At 37.4% G+C, this 21,388-nt stretch overlaps 1 protein-coding gene across 1 annotated transcript in view; it reads right to left on the bottom strand.

The window, feature by feature from the left end:
• Positions 1-7,932: 7,932 nt before the first annotated feature.
• The window catches only part of XKR4 (XK related 4), a 263,494-nt gene continuing 250,038 nt past the window's right edge, over positions 7,933-21,388 (bottom strand). Inside the window, exon 3 of the mRNA XM_063451386.1 lies at positions 7,933-9,143. Within this exon, the coding sequence (XP_063307456.1) occupies positions 8,197-9,143 (947 nt within the window). The 3' untranslated portion in view covers positions 7,933-8,196. The remainder of the gene's footprint in view (positions 9,144-21,388) is intronic.

The following is a 21,388-nucleotide window of genomic DNA, read 5'->3' on the forward strand; positions in this document are numbered from 1 at the left end:
AGTTAGTGACAGCCAACAGACAGAGTATATTGGTCGACTAAATCATAAATGTGGCAATCTGACAATAGTCCACCAGGCTGCTCAAGGCACCATGCCATAAGGATCATCTGTTCCAGGCAAGAAACATCCACTGGTCTCAGTGAGTGGTCTCAGTGCCAGGAACATGTTGTGATCAGCATGTGCTGCTCTACTGTAGGTCTGCTTCATAAAGCTGGTTTCACCCACATAATAAGTGATCACTCTGGAATCATATCACAGTAATGGCATGCCTTAGTTGTCAGTTAAGGCCATGTGATCAATGTGATTGACTCTCAAGGAGATAATTAACCTGGGAGCAGATAAACTTAACAGTGCCTTATTAGGGTTAGTGTTAGCTAGGATTTAGATGTTTTAGATAAATTCGATTTAGATACATTTGGTTAGCTAGGTTTATATTAAGGTTAGTTAGAACTAGTATTCAGTGATAAAATGGTTAAATGAAAAATGTCCGATTGTTCTTAGATAAATACCCAGGGTAGGGTCTACTTTCTAAAAAATACAGAATATACTTTTGTTCAGTGGTTTTGATTTATGTGACTGTTATTAAAGTTATAGTTTCAGCACACAATTTCTCTTTACAAAGGAACAGGAACCCCATACAGTAACCCTAGCAGAAATAAAATTCATATTATATATTTTAACAGTCAGGACCTGTAAGTGATTCGATCTTGAGTTATTTTTTCAGTTGCACCAGCTGTGCAAAAATGATTATGAGCAAAATTATTACAAATGTTTTCTTATTTTATTTCTCACTTTTTAACATTTTATTCATATTAATATTGTGCTATACACATATAGCATAGAAACCCCTATCTGTCCATTATAATACAGCATACAATGTGCATTTGGTGGAGTTAATGGAAAAGTGGAAAAGTATAGTGGAATAAATACATTGCAAAAGTATGAAAAAGGCCTTAGACAAGCACTCATGGAATGTTGGAAATGCCCCAGTCGTTATCGTTAGTACATTTGTATATATGAGTTGGTTTTATTTGTATATTTTTTAAAAGGTTGTATCTGGACTGTACCTGACCAGTATATATACACATCCAAAACATCTATTAAATTTCAAGATGTGTCAGCTTGTTTCCTTTTTTATCCCAGTATGATATTACAAAGAAGGGAGTCAGATTCAGTGTTGTGTTAAAATGTATCCTTGCAGTATGTGCTAAGCTTTATCAATAAAGTAGCCTTTGTACCGTTATCCTGCCTATTTGTCAGCCACTAGATGGTGCTTTGGCACCAACAACTAAGTTAGACAACGTTCTTGACGTCCACGTCCTCACACAATGCCTTGGATTCAATTCTTCTCTGTGAGAAGCATTCGATTGGCTCAGTGTTTGATTTTCATCCACAATGCTTCATTAGGAAAAGCATTTGACTGGATGAAAAGTCATCATGAATTTATCAAAAGAGAAAAGAGTGTTGCACGCAATCATAAAAATCACAGGGTGCTAACTGAGTATGGGTCAGCATACTTCATAGAACATGTATCAAGGAAAAAATCTCAGGCACTCACTGTGATAAGTTAAGCAGCTTTAATGGACACCGCGACGTTTCGACCTGTACCCAGGTCTTTATCAAGCCTATCAAGTTTGATAAAGACCTGGTTACAGGTCGAAACGTTGCGGTGTCCATTAAAGCTGCTTAACTTATCACAGTGAGTTCCTGGGATCAAGAATTTATCAAGCACGATGATGGGAGAAGAGGCAGATTTGGGCTGCTACAACAAACGGGCCTTAGCAGTGGAAAATGTTAAGTAAAGTAATATTAGCAGTACATTTTAGAAGGAACAGGGGAGACATAGGTCTCGATGATGGTAGGGACCATATTATATAAGACATATATTATTATTTTCAGGACTAAAGATGTTTCCCTTTAATGTATAAACTGTGATATTATGAATACTGGGAACATTTTAAGGTTAATTCCTAAATTCTAGGACTCCACTTGTATCATAGAAAATAATGAGGAAACATGAAAGTAATGTATCTGGTGAAAGTCAACTATATTTGTCAAATAATTTACATATTTACCTTACTGTTTTTTCTGATAAATCATTTCATAACAAAATGTTTACTTTAAACAGATGAAAGTTATACAGCACCAAAGTTTGCATTGATTTGCACACAAATAACAAGTATAGGTTAGCATTTTGTCTAGGGTCTTAGAACCCATATTAATAATTTTCCTTGGCATGCTTTTTCCTAGTGAGTACGTTAACATATTAGACTTTTTGCTTAGCATCTTTACAAAGACTAACAATATGCCCATCTTGAAACAATTTGTTGACCAGAGAATAAGCACACACAATGCACAAAACATAGAAAATAAACAAATAATATTAGTTTCAATGAGGAATCTTTGGTAAACCTTGCACAATATGGTGAGAACTAAGAAAAAAAGTGAAAGAAAAGATGACTTAAAACTCTTCTCTGAACAACATTTAATCGTTTTCGAAGACCACCTTTTAATAAATTATTGTGTTGTCTATTTGAAAGACTACATTGTATGTGTAATTCACAAAACATGAATTGTTCGGAATTCAATGTGAATTCAAAGATAATTGCAAATTTTAGCCCACAATAGTCAACATTTCCACATTAGCTATGTTTTTAGTTCAACATAATCGATTTGAAATTTTAAAACCACTTTGAGTTCACTTTGACTTACCATGTAATAATATGTTACTGTGAACAAATGAAAGAATATGGACTTGTGCATAAGACTAAGACTCAAGAGTTACTATTTAGCTTTATATAGAATTACTGGATAGTGTAGCATTGCTATACCGTCTGGTTAATTGGGTAAAATAAATAAGTTAGAAGGATTTGTTTCTAGATAAGCTGAATTATTATAACTGCATTACAAATTGACTGATATGGATACAGGAAAGTATTGTACCTGCATTACATTTTGACTGATATGGATACAGGAAATTAAATCTCTTTACAGAAAATTACTTTTTTAATCTCCAGGAAAACCAGGTCCGATAAGCTTTGAAATTCATGCAGAAAATACTACTGAACGTAGGTAGATTTTGTAAATATGTGGAACATTCCATGGAACTTTGCCAATAATAGGATGATAGTTTTCTCAAGAATCCCTGAGAAATGTAAAAATACTTCATTTGCATTTAACCATCCTCACTAAAAAAGCATGTCCATAAATATCCCAGACCATGTGAAACAGTCACAATTTGGGATTTGTGGCTAACCATTAGTGATAAAGGATATGGTAATAGGTGACTGTGTGTCATAATCTGTGCTTATCTGTGCTTATCAGAGCTTCTCACATTATTCTGCTTTTGTGCAGACTTTATTAGGAACTGCAGGTAAAGAAGTGACAACGTTTCGACCAAGTAAGACCTTTGTTAGGTCATAAATATAAAGTGAAGAAGTGAAGTTTGGAGTGATCATTTGATGCATAACATACACTAGTTGGAGTTTTTTCTGTGCCTTTTTTAATTTTGGAGACATAAGAGCCAATGTGTAAGTTACAGGAACGTAATTGCATAACTGTTTGTTGTTTGGTTTGGTTCACTTATATTTATGACTTGACAAAGGATTTACTTGGCGAAACGTTGTCACTTCTTAACCTGCAGTTCCTAATAAAGTTTGTACAAAAAAGTTTTCTGAGCACCTTCTTTTTTGAAAGTATAGCCCAGGACACATCAGCCACTTGTCCTGGAGCACCAGTCTAGAGCAGCTCTCCATTATGGTTATAGTTTTGGAACCAGGAGTGCAGTCCTGTTTTTTGCTACATGGGATTTATTATTCTGCATGTCAACAGAATGGGGCGCCCAACTGTCCCAAAGAATGTTAGATTTGTTAAGCAACAGTGCCATGTGAACATTCCCTTTTTAAATTCACATCCACAAATACGTATTCACTGCAAAGAAAACATCTTTGCGAATAAAAAAAACAAATGGAAATGTTTTATGCATTCCTACCATGGTATTTAGTATAGACAAATAGCCAGTGAAGAACTTGTTCAGTCCATAATGCTGTCTTGGCTTGTTTCCCCGTTTGTCCTATATGTCATGGCAATAATGCATTCAACTTGGTACCTTTTCTGGATTTTCTGTGGAGCTGTTAATACACAAAGACGTTTTTTTTTCTTATTTGAATTGTATGATTTTGAGAAGTGGAACCTTCACGATGGGTTTTGAGAGATGATGTATCTTTAACTATGAGGTTACTAGTCAGGTTACAATTTGTATCACTAGTCTTTACTGCCTGGGAATATATATATACATATACATACATATATATATATATATATATATATATATACATATATATATACATACATGCTCCAGTATCCCCTGTTACATAAGAATTCTAATCACATCACGATAGTAGTGTTGTTGGAGCTGCTGGAGCTGCTTTGTCCGTGTTGTAGGTGTATACCAATTTAATGACTAGAGTGTTGCAATCAAAAACAATTATGCTTTATTATCCTTGAAATGATATAAACCATGTATTGATAATTTAATGTTTTAATATTATCTACAGCACACCCAATAATTAAAAGTTTTTTTATATTTAACTTAAACTCAATATTCTTAGTTAAGAGTACCTTGAATCAGAGATAATTTGGCTTTTAGGCTCACGATAGTTGAAACTGTTATCCTACCATGTTTGTTAATGTCAACATGAATTATTTTGTTTTTATTTTAAGCATTTTTATCCATTACGGTTGTGAATGATCTTAATTAACTAGTCTGCTGACTTTAGTTGGAGAAAAGACCTTTTGGAAGACCTCCTGCTGGTGGACCAGTAACTCTAATGACTATGTTTCAGTGTGCTTCATTAATAGTTTTTAGCAGCACTGTTTATATCATATATCAAAGACACTTCAGCTTTAATGAAGGACTGATATTCTGGGCATTAGGCAACTCTGTTTCAGACATTAGACATGTAAGAATGAATAAGCACATACACCCTGCACTCAAAGCAATAGCACTGGTTGTTCCAATTGTATGGAGTAGTGATGGCTAATCTGTGAGCCCATGGATGTTTGCAAATGGAATTTCCCATGATGCTTGCTGAACATCATGGGGAATGTGGTTCCCAGATATCTAAAGTTCCAAGACTAGCGACCACAGCTATATTGACTATAAGTTCCTATAAGTGATTAATCTGCCTGCTCTACCTCTACATTAACAATCGAAGATTAAGAATGCCACGGAAGGAAGGAAGGAAGAAGAACAATTTTGGGAAGATGGCATTAAAACAACCAATTTCTAGGTATTAACCAAAGAATCTACATTGCTTGTGAAAAAAAAAAAAACAACATAAAAAAAATTAACTAAATGCATAGATCCCAATGATACATCACTCATTAACAACGGTTCACTAGCAGCACAAACAAATATGCCATAGATGCCTTAAATATGACATTTGCAAATAAATACAAACAAATATAAAATATATGGTGGCTTTGTGAGTTCTTTGACCTTGTTGTATTATTTATGAACATTTTCTTTAATGAAGCATTTTTTGATGCATATTTACTAAGAATTTTATCAAAATATTGAATTCTGGACACCTAACTAGTCTAGATTTTTGAGAAACATTAATTTGCTGAATTTAAGAAAATAGCACATCATTGTAGTTAAGTGATATGGTTACTGAAGGCAAGGCAATTTGTTCTATGAACAGTATGTTATCAAATAACATTTTCATGAAACAAAATGGTCATAGTAACCCTATGGGATCCAACAGGCTACAGAGTAATTCACAATTTTTATAGCAAAGGGGTAATCTGGGCTCCAATTCACTATCAGGAAGCTGTCAAGCTTTCACATGACACATAATATCACAGACGATATTTTGCAATTTAAAGGTTTGTGCTTGCTACCTTTTATCTAAGCAGTCAAGTCCTATGGCAAAATAACCAATTGTTAAAAATTGTGCAGTATTCTCGACATGTATTGCAAACCCCATTTGATACTCCTTACTGTTATACTATTACATGTCTATGATTATCTGTGATGTTTGCAATGCGCTGCAAAAATAAAGAATTGGAAAAAAAAAATTTACATAGTTTTTTTTGTTTTGTTTTTTGTTTTTTAAATACTGCAAGGAACGGTGTATTGTTTACTATAGCCCCTTATAACTGATGTAATTAGCTCTTGTTTTATAATTTATATAAAATAACTCAGGTGTATGCTTTCAGTGAGCATTTGTGCTGCAAAACATAAGTATATTCCATTTAAAACATATATATATATATATATATATATATATATATATAATTAAACCTGTGAAAATGATTTGTTATATAATTTTAAAATGATAAATAACATTATATAATTTCCCATATTTTACCTCTGATATATACATACATCTATATGTATATATGAATGTGTCTGTAGTATAAAGCAATACCATTTTTTCTGTAAACCATATCTTATAATACAAAAAAACAAAATATATCAAATTAATTCATTGGTTATTTTTCTGCAGCAGCGAAAATTAAAATACTATAAAATTTTGACTTGCAGTTTTGAATGCATCTGAAAGCACCATTGGGAGATGAGAACACATTTTACATAAAGGAGAAATGAAAACCTAAATATTGGCAGCAACAAAGCTCTTTCTTGTTTCCTCACTGTTGATATGAAAGCAAGTATTTGCTAGGATTTCTAAGATGGTCTTCCACAAATGGGATTTATTCTGTCGCACTGTGTATACTTACTAATTGATCGCCAAGAAGCCTCTAAGAGACTTTGTGTTGCTCAGATATAGATATAAAAGGTGAACTGTTTGTACATTTGGAGATCTGCTGCATCTTGCTTTGTACTCTTGCACGGCTCGTCATGCCACATATTCTGTGTTCCTTAGGCAACAAGCACAATCATATATACCATGTCATGTTTGGCACTAGGAGAGTATGGCCTGTGAAGCTCTTTCTTGAGCTTGTTTCCTAACATACCTGCATAAAGTTACTTAGATCCATGCAGTCAGAGTGTCCTGGAAACACTGATCTCCTATATAGGACAACCAACCAACCAACCAATTGCTGTTTACATAAAAAGTCCACTCATGTTTTCAGTATAACCTTTGTATCCATTGTTGTGTTTTTGCACTTTTTTGCCGACTGGGTATGTCATCATGAATATCATTCTTATGTAAATTTGCTATGAGATAGTTGCAATTTTTTTTTTTTTTTTTTTCATTTATCTTCTCAGGTTACCTTGAAAACAGACGTTGAAAAATATGTACCTTTCTTAAGATAAGATTACCCAAATATCTGCAATTTGAGTTATGGTAAGGCAACAACAACTTGAATACTCAGAGCTGTTGTAACTGTAACTTTGTGATTAGTAGTAAGTGAATCTAAAATGTACTAATATCCCGATGGTTTAAACATTGTGGCATTTCTACTGTTATAATGTTTCTTATGTATTTACCTGAATAGTCCTGCCATCTCCCAAATTATTAGGACTGTGAAATAGCTTGAGGATTCCATGGATTCTAACTATAACGTGTTCAAAGTGTTTGTATTTTATTTCTGTTTGAAATGCAATCAAGAAATGTTTTACTAAACGGACCTCTAGTTTGCTTGTATTTCATTTTAAGACACATCCACCTTCAACTTAGGTTTCCTGAGACCTCAAAGCTGAAGGTTTGCAATTTGATAATTGTTTATTGAGGTGGGGAAGGAGGGTGTATTGATATGGAGCCATAAGGACTTAATAACAGTTCTTGAAACAGCAATTTTCCTTGAAGTTAAACCATAGCATTAAGGGTCACACTATATAACTATGGTTTACTTTGATTCTTTCTTCACCTTCTCCAGCCATAGGAGTCCATCTATTTACTCTTTAACATGAGTGCCTAGCCACTCGCTTGCTAATGAGGTGCACATATCTGGACACTCACATAGTTAAACTGCCTTAAGTATCCCAAAGTACTATTTTCTTCCCTTCTTCGGGCTTATCACAGTAGTAGAAAGAATGATAATCATGATGAATAGCCTCTTCTCCATGACTTTACCGGTCATGATTTAATGAAATTTCTGTTTTTGGGATTTTGCAGTTTAGTTATTGCCACCAATCTGCTGGACAACCCTTATTGTTTCATGTATTGTTGCAGCTCTTGACAGTCCTTTTGTATTTTATTATTATTTTGTTAATTTATTTTAATGTTATAATGTGGTTTCATATTCCAGGCGCTCCTGAATAAGCGCATCATCTTTATACTGAAGCCGTGGCGGAGAAGGGGAACATTCAAAAGCTAAGATTGCCTTTCGTAGGCTCCTGTCCAGCACATGTCTCTCCCAGGCTGGATACCTGTTCCGAAACAGGTCAATTTTTATGACTGATTCTTCAATCCTTGGAGGCCTTGATGATGGTGTAGAAGGGGCAGTAGGCCTCACTTGAAAGACTGGCATGCAGCCATCTCTTTCTGAAAATTTCTGATCTCGGTCACTGGCCACACTTCGATTGTTGGACATCGACCTTAATGTATTTGAGGCCACTTCAGGGGGCAGAGGGAAAGCAGTTACAGGGTCTTCACAAGCACAGCTTGGAGACTGCCCAAACCTAGGTCCATTAGGATGAAAGAAGGCATAGTACATCAGCATAAAAACTATACCAGTTAAAAAGCTGCTAAACACTACACATAGTGCTGGGATAGCAAATGCATCCAAGATTTGAGGGGCCTTATACAGATACCAAAGGGTACTTAAGGCCGTGTTTTCCAAGAGGATGACAAAATAATAAATAAACAGCCTGCACCGTGTCCTTCCTTCTTTGACGTTAAACCAGCTAAAGATATAGATTATTCCAACAACCATATCAAAAACAATCTCCTCCCATTTAGTGATGCAGAATTCCGTCTCACAATGGACAATCCAGAAGGTCATGATGCACCAGTGAAGGACAATAAATATGCCAAAGTACAGCTGGAAAACCGAAGCAAAGAGTGCAAATGTTATCACTCTGGCTGCAATGGTAAAGAAATGCCAGCAAAACTGGATAATAACAGCCATGTAACTAATGGGTTTCTTGTCATCTCGGGAATCACGCAACGCTTTCTGATAGGATGCTAGTGCCCAGGCCAGAGAAACGAGAGATGCTGCAGCTGTAAGACCTGAAATGTAAACAAAAACAAACACAATTACCAACTTTGCATGGACATTTCTGTGCATATGTAAGCTTAACAATGTGAAACACAAATATGTCTACTATATATCAACTATACATTGAAACCACCTGCCTAATATAGTGTAGCTCCCCCTGCCAAAACTCCACTGATGCATGGAGGCATGGACTTCACAAGACCTCTGAACGTATCCTGTTGCATCTGGCAAGACAATAGCAGCAGATCCTTTAAGTCCTACACGTTGTGAGGTGGGCCCTCCATGAATCTGATTTGTTATTCCAGCACATCCCACAGATGCTGAATCGGGCTAAGATCTGGGGAATTTGGAGACCAAGGCAACACCTTGAACTCCTTGTTATGTTCCTCAAACCAAGTGTGGAGGGTGCATTATCCTGTAAAAAGAGGCCACTGCGGCCAGACAACATCATTGCCCCAAAGAGTTGTACTTTATCTTGAACAATTTCTACGTAGGTGGTAGGTAGGTGGTAAGTGACATGCATGCTAGAAACCAAGGTTTCCCAAGCAGAACATTGTACAGTGCTTAGCAATGCCTCCACCAGCCTTCCCATAGTGCAGGGATAGGCAACCTTCGGCACTCCAGATGTTTTGGACTACATCTCCCATAATGCTCTTACACCCATAATGCTGGCAAAGCATCATGGGAGGTGTAGTCTAAAACATCTGGAGTGCCGAAGGTTGCCTATGCCTGCCATAGTGCATTCTGCTGCCATCTTTTCCCCAGGTAAACAACACACATGCACCCGGCCATCCACCTGATCTAATAGAAAACATGATACATCAGACCAGAGAACTTTCTTCCATTGCTCCATGGCCCAGTTCTGATGCTCATGTTCCCACTGAAGCCTTTAACTCACAGACAGGGCTGGATTTTCCTATAGGCTAACTAGGCTTCAGCCTCGGGCCTCAAGATCAAGAGGGGCCTACATTCATATTGTTAGCAAAATTAAAATTACACTATTCTAAAAACAGTGAACACTAAAACACTGAACCGAAAATAAGGAGAAATTCTACGCATATGATATGACCAGTGGCGTACTAAGAGAGGGCGGGGGAGGGCGGTCAGACTGCAATGCCCCTCCTGCCGCGATCGCCGAGACCGGCGGTCTGCAGCTCCGCAATGTGCAAAGCTGCAGACCATGGATCTCGCGTGCACTGCCCAATCAGAGCATTGCCGCGGGTTACCACGGCAACGCTCTGATTGGGTCTCGCGAGATCCATGGTCTGCAGCTCTGCGGAGTTGCAGACCGGAAATGAGGGCCACCAGGGACCTCACCGGACCACCAGGAAGCCCCCACTGGACCACCAGGGATTTAAGGTCATTTTTTTAGTCACCCCCCCCTCTCCTCATCACACCCTCCCTCTCACAATCACCCCCCCTCTCCTCATCACCCCCCTCCCTCTCACAATCACCCCCCCTCTCCTCATCTCAACTTTTTTTTTATTTATTATCCGTGCCACATTTTTTATAAAGGTTAGTACCAATCACAACATGTTTCATTTAACATATCGATATATATCACAGTAATTATGTATTTTATTGTCTCTCGTGTAATTTACAAACTTAAAAATGGGAGGTGAAAGGGCCTCATAGCCTAGGGCCTCTTTTCCTCTAAATCCGGCCCTGCTCACAGACCATTTTTTCACCTAGTAAAAATACCCCATATAAAATATAAGCCTAAAAAGTAATTATTGATAAGATTATTGTTTTCATAGATACCATTTGATTAATTCAATCATATTATTGGTTACTTCAGTTAGTACCACTCTATAATCTTCCCCAGTATTGGAGTGGTAAAGGGAATTCTACTTGTAATCTTCACATACTGGATATTTATCATTTCAAAGGGACACTATAGTCACCCAGACATCCCGTTTAAACACTGAGCAAAACGTAGGACAATAATATTGTATTGTATGGTCTTATACAAAATTTAATACACATAGTAAGAAACAAATGACTTATGGATGGCAAAATCAGATATGACTAGGCACATATATTACTCATATACACAGGCAACGGAATTAAAAAGTTATCTTTTCCACATCCGATCTATCATAAGCAGAGGATGGACAGGGATTGAAGGCTATTAATTTAACAATATTCACTTTTAAAAGACCACTAAAGTCACCCAAACCACTTCATTTCAATGAAGTGTTCTAGTTGCAGTGGCCCTGTATTTGTAACCCAGCAATTTAAAACACTGCAGTTTTGTAGAAACTGTAATATTTTCACTCAGGAAGACATACATTCAGGAAGATAGCCTCTAAGGACACGTCTTCCTCCAGAGCTGAGTTTATCTGTTTATTTGATTGGAGAAACATTGGATTGGAAGAGATTGTGGGAGACGTCAGCAGGTATGCTGATATCTTTAGAGGCAGAGCAGGGAAGCTGCGGTGGAGGAGTCTTGGCACTGGAAGTTAGGTGAGTAACTTTTTACTTTTTTTTCAACAAAGGGTGGACAGTGGTTTCAATAATAAACTGTTATTTTTGGAACTATAGGATCCTGTTAAGTTGATAAGGAAAAACTACAACAGTGAATAGAGAGGAATTTATTTTATTATGAGCAAAGTGGCAATCATAGAGATAATCACACATTCATCATAGCACTCCTTCACATACTTTTCCTATCCATTTTGTAAATTTGCATGTATCCTATTTAGGATTAGGTTCAGGATTCACTGTTTTTTTTTTTGACCCGGTTTATTACTACTTACAATCCATATTACAATTTTTAAAGAAACGCTGTCCCAACACCTCCCATAACAAATGAATCTCAATAAAGTTGGTTCCCTGGCACCTACAGCTCTGAATATTCTCTTCATTCAAACCACGCAATACAGGAAGCTATGCCTGGTATGTCAGCTGACTCTCTCTGGCTATCATAAGCCTCCAGGCAAACCTTCCAGTACTGTGAGATGGCTGGAAAAAGGAAGAGAGGATTCAGAGCTGTTGGGTACCAGAGGACTGACTACGGGGTAAACCTGTTGGAAAACAATTTACGACTTGAAGGTAACACAGAGACCAGAGAATTCTGCCCCCATAATTATTTCATTGACATTATGCTTTTTAGCAAAATTGCAATTAACATTTTCAATATGATCTAAACTTACACTATATGGACAAAATTGGGATACACCTCTTAATCACTGAATTCAGGTGTTTCAATCAGACCCATTGCCACAGGTGAATACAATCAAGCACCTAGCCATGCAGTCTACATTTACAAACACTTGTGGGAAAAAAATGGGTCGTTCTGAAGAGCTCAATGAATTCAAGCGTGGTGCTGTGATAGGATGCCACCTTTGCAATAAGTCAGCTAGTGAAATTTCATCCCAGATAGAAATTCCATGTAAGTGGTATTACTGGAAAGTGAAAGCGTTTAGGAACAGCAGCAAAAGCTGTATGGAGGGAGCTTCATGGAATGGGTTTCCATAGCCGAGCAGCTGCATGCAAGTCTCACTTCGCCAACTAAAATGCCAATAGTAGGACTTATCTATTTTTTCTTGAAATTAGAAATGAGGACACTTTACTAACAATGGTTTTGGTGTGCATACAAAAGCATTGTAAGAGGCCACATGATTAAAATTGGATCATCTGAAAAAAATAACAATAGATCAAAGACTTTGGCAGAACTTTACATTGAACTGGATGATTCTGTGTGGTTGGAGCTTCCATAGCCGAGCAGCTGCATACAAGCCTCATATCACCAACCACAATGCCAAGTGTAGGATTTATTTATTTATTCTTTCTTGAAATTGGAAATGAGGACATTTCCCCATGAGTTATACCATGAATTAGTGTGCATATAAAAGCATCATAACAGGCTACTTAATTAAAATAGATTATTTAAATAAAAGAAAAGGAACAATAGTTTAAAAACTTTAGCAGAACTTAACATTGCACAGAGTGATCTATCTACTAAAAACAAAGCTAACCCCAACCGAGAAATGGTCCAAGAGAGTAACAAGATTCAAAAGTCTATTAACAATCTGCTAATTAGAAGAACTAAAAAAGCTTTAGAAAGACTTAATATGAACTAGTATTATATGGGTAACAAAGCACATAGGTTAGTTATCAAAAAGCTGGGAGAAAAAAGACAAACTGTATTATATCTAAAATAGTGGATAACAGTAAAATCGCTTTAACTCCAGAGGATATTGGGGCTTGTTTTGCAAGTATTTATCATACCTTATATAATTTCCCAGGCAAAGTATCATCGAACAAGATAAAATAATATTTCAGTAAACTGCAGTTGCCAAGGCTGAATTCGACACAATTAGCAGGAATAAATAGAATAATCACGGAAGAGGAGGCTAAAGCATTAATAGAGAAGTTTAAACAAAAGACAGCTCCAGACCCTGTCTGGTTTAATAACCAGTTTTTGTAAAGTTGCTGATAGTGAATATTAGTGCCTATTTTAGATTTGTGCCCTTAATTCAATTATGGCAGGTGGAGAAATTCTACAGGAATAAATTCAACATATTGCCGATACCAAAACTTGGTAAAAAAACAAACAAACAAAAAAAACAAGAGAATCACTAATTCCCATCCAAATGCTTTATTAAATGCAGAATATATTCTGCATATTCTGACTGGTTTGCTGTGAATAATGGGACGCATCAAGGTTGTCCCTTGTCCTCCTTACTGTATGACATTTCAATTGAGGCCCTTGCTTTGGCTGTAAGGAAAAATGGAAAAATAGAAGCAAAGAAGGGGTTGACCATCTTCATCATTTACTTTAAAATTATAATGTATGCAGATTATGTAATTATGGCACTACAAAATTCTTTACAATCAAGACAGAAATGACATAAACCATCAAAGAATTTTCAGACTTATTTGGGTATAAGCTAAATTTTTAAACATCAACAGCGCTATTTAGTATTAGAGCCCCTGAGAGAATTGTTAAATGATTTGCATTGGCAAATGGTAATAAATTTATAAATGTTGGGGGAATTAAAATTTGTGCTAAGGTATCCAAGATAGTAGAAATATATTTTTTTGCCATTACTTAAGCAAACAACTTAAAGACTGAAAACAGTTGGAGATCTCCTTGTGGAGGAGAGTAAACACATTGTCAAGTGGTCTTACATTTTTAGATTGGTATTTCTATAGTTTTCCAAATGCCTGGATAGAAATGGTGCATACAGCCTTTTGTAACTTTATTTGGATGGGAAAACAAATTACAAATGGTTGTTGGTAAAAATAAAGATGGGGACTGGGCTTTTCTAATATGATGGGTTTCTATTAAAAATAAAAAATAAATATCTCAAGTCATCATGGAGATACTAAAAGAAGTCACACAAAAAGAAGACTAGTTTAAAGTAGAACAAAAACTCATCCACAAAATGCTGGTATATAAAAAAAAAAAAAAAACTGATATTAAACAATACCAATTACAATCTTGAAATTAAATATCGCTGATATCAATATAGATACATGGGAAATGGCCAGGGTAAACCAAAGATCAAAGATCTGCTAGTTAACAAGCAAATATCATAATTTGAGATACAAAAAGAGAAAGAATTACCAAGCAGTGATCTTTTAATATCTAGGAATTTAGTCTTATGTACAAAAATGAATAAATTCAGTACCAACCTCCGACAAGTGTGCCCTTAGGTGGTTCCCCTGGAAATCATCTGTCAAAAAGGATGACATAAACCGCCTTTAGATAGCACACAAGGGTGAGACGCCCGAGCTGTAGCCACCTGCGGTTCACGAGTCGACCGCTGTAAGAAAGGGCTGTTGGCATGGTCGCGCGGGCCTGGGGGTCCCTGGCCGGACATCCCGCTCCCCGTTCCCCTTGCCTACCCATCCTGATTCCCGAATACACCCCCCAAAAAAACTTGATCCCGTAATGGTCTCGAGACACATACCTATGATGAACCGGCAAGGCCCACTCACACAGGTCAAAGACACAGAAATAGGAATTACCAACATACCCACCACCTGAAACAGACCACAACTGATACGGACCCAGACACACCCAGACAAAATAAACCAGAGGAGACAGTACATACAGACAAATACGTAAAACACACACACACTGAAGACCACACGCTCACTCACTATCAGGGTCCTTGGAGGCTCATATGCCCATGCAGAGAGGCTCCCCTGAACGATGTGGGAAACCCCACTTACACGGAGTCGGACCTATATAGAACTGTAGAGACATCCCTACCTACCCTGACCGATACCCCACCCTACGACAGCACCCACTAGCCATTGAGACTGACGGGACTACAACCCACCCACTGTAAGCCCCGACATACGGAGCTTCTCTACCACGTCCCACCGTTCTACATATATGGATAGGAATCTGTCTTGCAAACCCCAGACCTCAATACCGCTTTCTTAAATTACCCACAGTTTTAACCTACCCTGTTGGATTTACTTATTTAGTTATATAAAAATTGGACAGAATGGTAACACGATATACGCCTGGAACTAGACACCGATAGAACTCAGCCATTATGTATAAACTTTGTTATAACCGGATATATTGTTGCAAATCTTGAGATATGGCTTTTGCATAAGCCTAAATATTGTCTATACTCAAAATGCTTGTATTAATCGACTCTGCCATTCGAAAAATAAAGAATTACAAAAAAAAATAAAAAAATTCAGTACCAACAAAAGAAGCTTTGGGCTCAGAGAATTTAAGGGACACCTATAGGCACCCAGACCACTTCAGCTTAATGAAGTGGTTTGGGTGCCAGGTCCATCTAGGGTTAACCCTGCCGCTGTAAACATAGAAGTTTCAGAGAAACTGCTATGTTTCACTAAGGGTTAATCCAGCTTCTAGTAGCTGTCTCATTGAGCTTCCACGCTTCTCACAGTGATTTTCTCAGAGAGAATGCTTTGCTATGGACTGACTGAATGCGCACGCAGCTGTTGCCGCGCATGCTCATTCATCGGAAGAGGGAGGAGAGTAAGCCTTTAACCCCTTCCTCCCCATAGAGCCCAGCGGAAGGGGGGCCATGAGGGTGGGGGGGACCTAATAACACTGTAGTACCAGGAAAACGAGTTTGGTCCTTTAATGCCAGAAAAAAAAATCTGAAAATAACAATCTCTACATACATAAAGTTTTTTTTTTTAGAGATGAGTCTCATGTCATATCTTCCATATTAAAAAAATGGAAAAAGATTAAGGTATACAAATTTGAGTGGATGAAATCACAAATACTTGTGCATAAAACTATCCACTGCTTAAAATTAGCAGAATTATATTTTACAGTATTAGCAAGGTTGTATTTGGTCCCTATCAGACTGAAGACAATGTATCCAGACGTCTCTGATGATTACTGGAGATGTGGTGCACATTCGACAGATTTTATACATATCTGGTGACCATGCAATCCATTCAAACTATTTTGGCACAGGATTTTGAGGAGACGTAAGGCTTTGTTAGAGAAAGACATAGAATACAAACTAGAAATGTTGTTGCTGCATTTAAATCGAAATAATATATCTATGCTTGAAAGAGAGGTCTTTATTCACATGTGTTGCGTCTGAATTTCTGATAGCTATGAATTCGAAATCAGTGATCATACCTCAATGGTCTCTAGTTAAAATTCAAACATTGTACCAGTTAATTATGAAAAGTGAAATCCAACAAGAAGCAAGGGAGAAATGGCAACTGTGGATATTTACGCTATTCATTGATCAATTTGTGGTACATTGAATGCATTTCTATTATTTTAACTATCCCCCCAGCCCCCCAACATAATCTCTTGGCGAAGTGTGTGTATTATTGTCTGTAAGGATATGTATTGATTTTTTGTAAAATAAAAAAGAAGAGTGGAAGCTGTTATACAGTAGCTACAAAGGGGGGGGGGGGAAGGGGGGGACAAACTTAATATTAATGTCTATGTATTTAGAATGCAATGTCATAAAAGTCCCTGTTGGTGTTATGGTTAGGGGTCCAAATACTTTTGTCCATATAGTGTTTGATGGGCAACCTAGCCCAATTTGCTACTGTTGGACTACATTTTCTATGAATACCTGTGTTAATGACTTGGTGGCTACAGTGACTATCTTTACTGTATTAGTGGGCTTGGATAAAATATAAAGGGTGTTTGTTAAATTACACAAAAACGTATGTAAGCTTTCATAAGAACAACTTTATATTAATTAGGAACCTCATTCATGAATACTTTGCCAAGAATGATGTTTCAAAGACCTATGCATATGTAACTGTAATTAGTGAAAAAAGGTAATCCATTAACAGACAAAAAAAAGGTTATTGATCTACTTAGCGCTCAGGATAAAAAGCAATTTGTGAAGACGGCATCAGTAGTCAATACTATAAGACCATTCTCTGACTCCTCATGGCCAACTGGAATGAAAAGCAATTCAATGTATTTTATAAGAGTTATCTGTACCAATTCTGCTCTACTTGAATTATCAGCTACTTATGGGAACAGGTAATAGAAATATTGGACTATAGATAGCTGGCCTCACTTTTCTCTTTTATTGTAGTAAATCTAAGGCACACCTGTGCAATAATCATGCTGTCTAATCAGCATCTTGATATGCCAAACCTGTGAGGTAGATGGATTATTTCGGCAAAGGAGAAGTGCTCACTAACATAGATTTAGACAGATTTGTGAACAATATTTGAGAGAAATAGGCCTTTTGTGTACATAGAAAAAGTCTTAGATCTTTGAGTTCAGCTCATGAAAAATGGGGGCAAAAACAAAAGTATTGCGTTTATAATTTTGTTCAGTGTAGTTATAGCAATTCTGATTATCTGCAAATTCACATTGGGGAAATCTGGAGTTGGATGAAAAAATAGGTCAGTATTTAAAACAATGTTTGTCAATTCTGCCATTTTTGAAGCAGCAGATTGAATATCAATTGGAACCAAATATATACATTTGAGGGCACACTTAAAGGTTTCAGCTTGCCCCAGGTCCCTTCCTATCCCTTCACACTATATGAGGTTAATATAATGGAGCACAAGGCTCATTACCCAATCTGGCAAATGGACCAAGGGGTCAATCTGGCAATCAGACCAAGGGTTCCACAAAGTTCATCCCATGTCCAAGGTCTATAAATAAAGGGCTGGGGTTCACAAGCCCTGGCCGAAACAGTGCACACAACACCCACCCTTAAGATATGACAGGGGTATGCCCAGTCTCTATGTAATTTATTGTGAACCACTGTGGAATATGCTGGCGCTATATAAATAATAATAATAATAATAATAATATTCAATAGTGGCAACTACACCTACCATGCTCTGTGTACAGAGGTGCTGCCCTTAGTATCTGCTAAAATGATTAATCCACGCAAAAACACTTCATCACCTTGTCAAATAATAGTAATAATTAAGATGGACTAAAAAGTAAAATAGTGTGAAATAATAGCAATATATTAAATGCATTGGGTTTCTGCAAATGTGATTGGCTGAGCTGTTCGAGCTTTCCTTATGCTGTCTCTGCAACAAGTAAACCAGCAATAAGTTAAACAACTAATTCACATAATGCCTTTGAATAATTCATTAGTTGTCAATTCCTCTCCACTCTGTTCTTTTTATTGTCTTCCGTCTGTTAATTTTCTGTAGTCAAATCATCTGATTTCACTGGGGAATCGTTCCTTAAAGTAAACCTAACAGCTCTTATTTCTTCTTGTACACAATAGCTTAGTGTGATATACTTGTCTGTAACAGAAAAGGCAAACTTCCATTTGTTATAATCTATACTCCCCTTCATTGCAATGCTCTATTTTATCTTTTATAAACGAGATTTCCATGGCTCCATGTGTTACAAACTGTAGATTGAGCCAGACACAGAAGCCCACTTCTTTGCACGCAGACATAGTCAGCACTAGCATAATATATGCAGAAAGTGACCTTCACTGGCTCCTTATAAGCAGAAAATGTCCTCTACTGCCATTCTGATTTAATACCATGGTCCTATCCTTTGGGAAGCAAAGGAGAAGAATCAAGTGGATGGCTGAAGAATGTGCAGCATCAGAAACATGTGTCATCTACATTTTTTTCTTTAACTCCCCTTATTCTTGTCCATGTCTTACTTGACCTCTACCTCTGGACCTACTTCTGGACTTACACTCTCTGTGTCTTCTCTATTACTCATCCCATTGGTTGAGAAAACAAGAAAACAAGGGGGGGTGGGGGGGTGGCAGGCTTTCCTAACAAGCCCAGCACCGATTGGGGAGAATAAATTATCATATGCAGATTTAAATAGCAGAATGAAACCCTATCAATCGACAGGCTATTAGTATATTGGGATATATATTATATATATATATATATATATATATATATATATATATATATATATTTACAATATTTGTCTCTTCTTGTTAAAATATAATTATTGTAAAAGCTCTGTGTATAGCTAGATAGCCAACTTTGTTGTGGCCTTGCCAGTTCGCTTCTCCTATTCCACTGCCACCTTGCTCACATCAATGCCAACTGACCAAACTGGTATTGCATCCCATACACTAGTATAAACACTTGTGGTGGGCAATGTAACCTTTTGAGGTTAATGTTTTATTTGCAATGAAGGTTTTACAGAAGCATGCTTTTGTCTTTGATCAGATGAATAAAAACAATAAAAGCTGTAATAAGGTTTCTCAAGGACAGAACACTAACAACAACAGAGAGTTCAAAATATCTACGGATAGACACCACTCAAAGCACATTTTTGCTTAAAAAAATATGAAGCGGAATGCTTCTACTCAAAAATACAAAAATACTCATATTTCACATTAAAATGCACTGATTGGAGCAGACAATCACAGAAGGGGGGGCACTGAAAGGGAGTGAGAGAAAGGAGAAGACGCAAAGGTCAGAGAGTGAATCATGTCAGAGACAGCAGGGAAATAATCTAGCCAAGGAGACCATATCTTTTTAAATTTAAAGGCCCCGTTTTGACACTGTAATGAAGTTGTTATGGCACCTGGAGGTCCCTGGCACTGGTGGTTTAACTCCAAAGTTTGTGTTCCAGCGCTGGATCGCTCTGCCCCCCTGAGTGGCATTTTGCAGGTGTGCCGCTAATTGGCCCAGAGCGGTCAGTTGATGCTCTAAGCCATTCAGTTAATGCCCATCCATAAAAAAGTCACGTACCTTTTTATGAATGGGAAGCTACTGAGTGGCTTGGAACATCAACTGACTCGTGTGGTACATCGATTCTCCTTAAACTTATAGTTCTAGTATTTTCAAATATGTGCCCAATTTTTCTGGTTCCATATGATACACTAAATCTGTTTCCTAGATCCAAATTGAATTTGGGTAAAAGATATGTGAGTTTTCAAAGTGGAAATAGAGGGCTAAGAGATAATGCTTCCTACAGAGCAGATTTATCCAGGCAATGTACATACAAACTATTGCAATAATTTTATATTGGTCAATTTCAGGAGTGAAGACCAAAGAACAATCATTATCATTAATAGAATCTACAAAGGAATTCAATTGTTCCATAGGACCACTCCAGATCACTAAAATGTCATCAATGAAGCGCCACCACATAACCAAGTATGCCATCAGACTTTACGAGTAAGATTAAACCCAAATCTACTTTTAACCCTAACGATAGAGGAAATCAATTGGAAATTTTTAACAAAATGCCCACCAAGGATTTTTACAGGAAAAAAGGTTCTGTACTAATCTAAATAGAACAGAAAGTGCAATTTTGAAAAGATTGCAGGAACAAGACATCATCATAATTAAGAATGCTGACAAAGAAGGAGGCATAGTCATCGGTAGACTATTATTTTTAGGAGGCTTATAGGTTACTTAAGGATGAGGAAACATACATTAAACCACCTAGGAACCCCAATAAGGAATTTAACGAGCAGTTAAAAACCCTACTTAATGAAATTAAGTCTAAAGACATAATAAATGGTGAAGTTATTGCTTTTATATTTAAAAAGTTCCCACCCCTGAGCGGCGGGTGGGGGCCCTAAAATAACAATAAGGGGAGGCCTACTGTCCCCCCCAGCCCCCACCCCTGAGCGGCGGGTGGGGTCCCTAAAAATGACAATAAGGGGGGGACCTACTGTCCCCCCCCCCGGCCCCCACCCCTGAGCGGCGAGTGGGGGCCCTAACAATAACAATTCGGGGGGACCTACTGTTTCCCCCCCGGCCCCCACCCCTGAGCGGCGGGTGGGGGCCCTAAAAATAACAATAAGGTGGGAACCTACTGTCCCCACCCGGCCCCCACCCCTGAGCGGTGGGTGAGGGC

This window comes from Pelobates fuscus, chromosome 4, assembly GCF_036172605.1.
Source record: "Pelobates fuscus isolate aPelFus1 chromosome 4, aPelFus1.pri, whole genome shotgun sequence".
NCBI classification, from domain to species: Eukaryota; Metazoa; Chordata; class Amphibia; order Anura; family Pelobatidae; genus Pelobates; species Pelobates fuscus.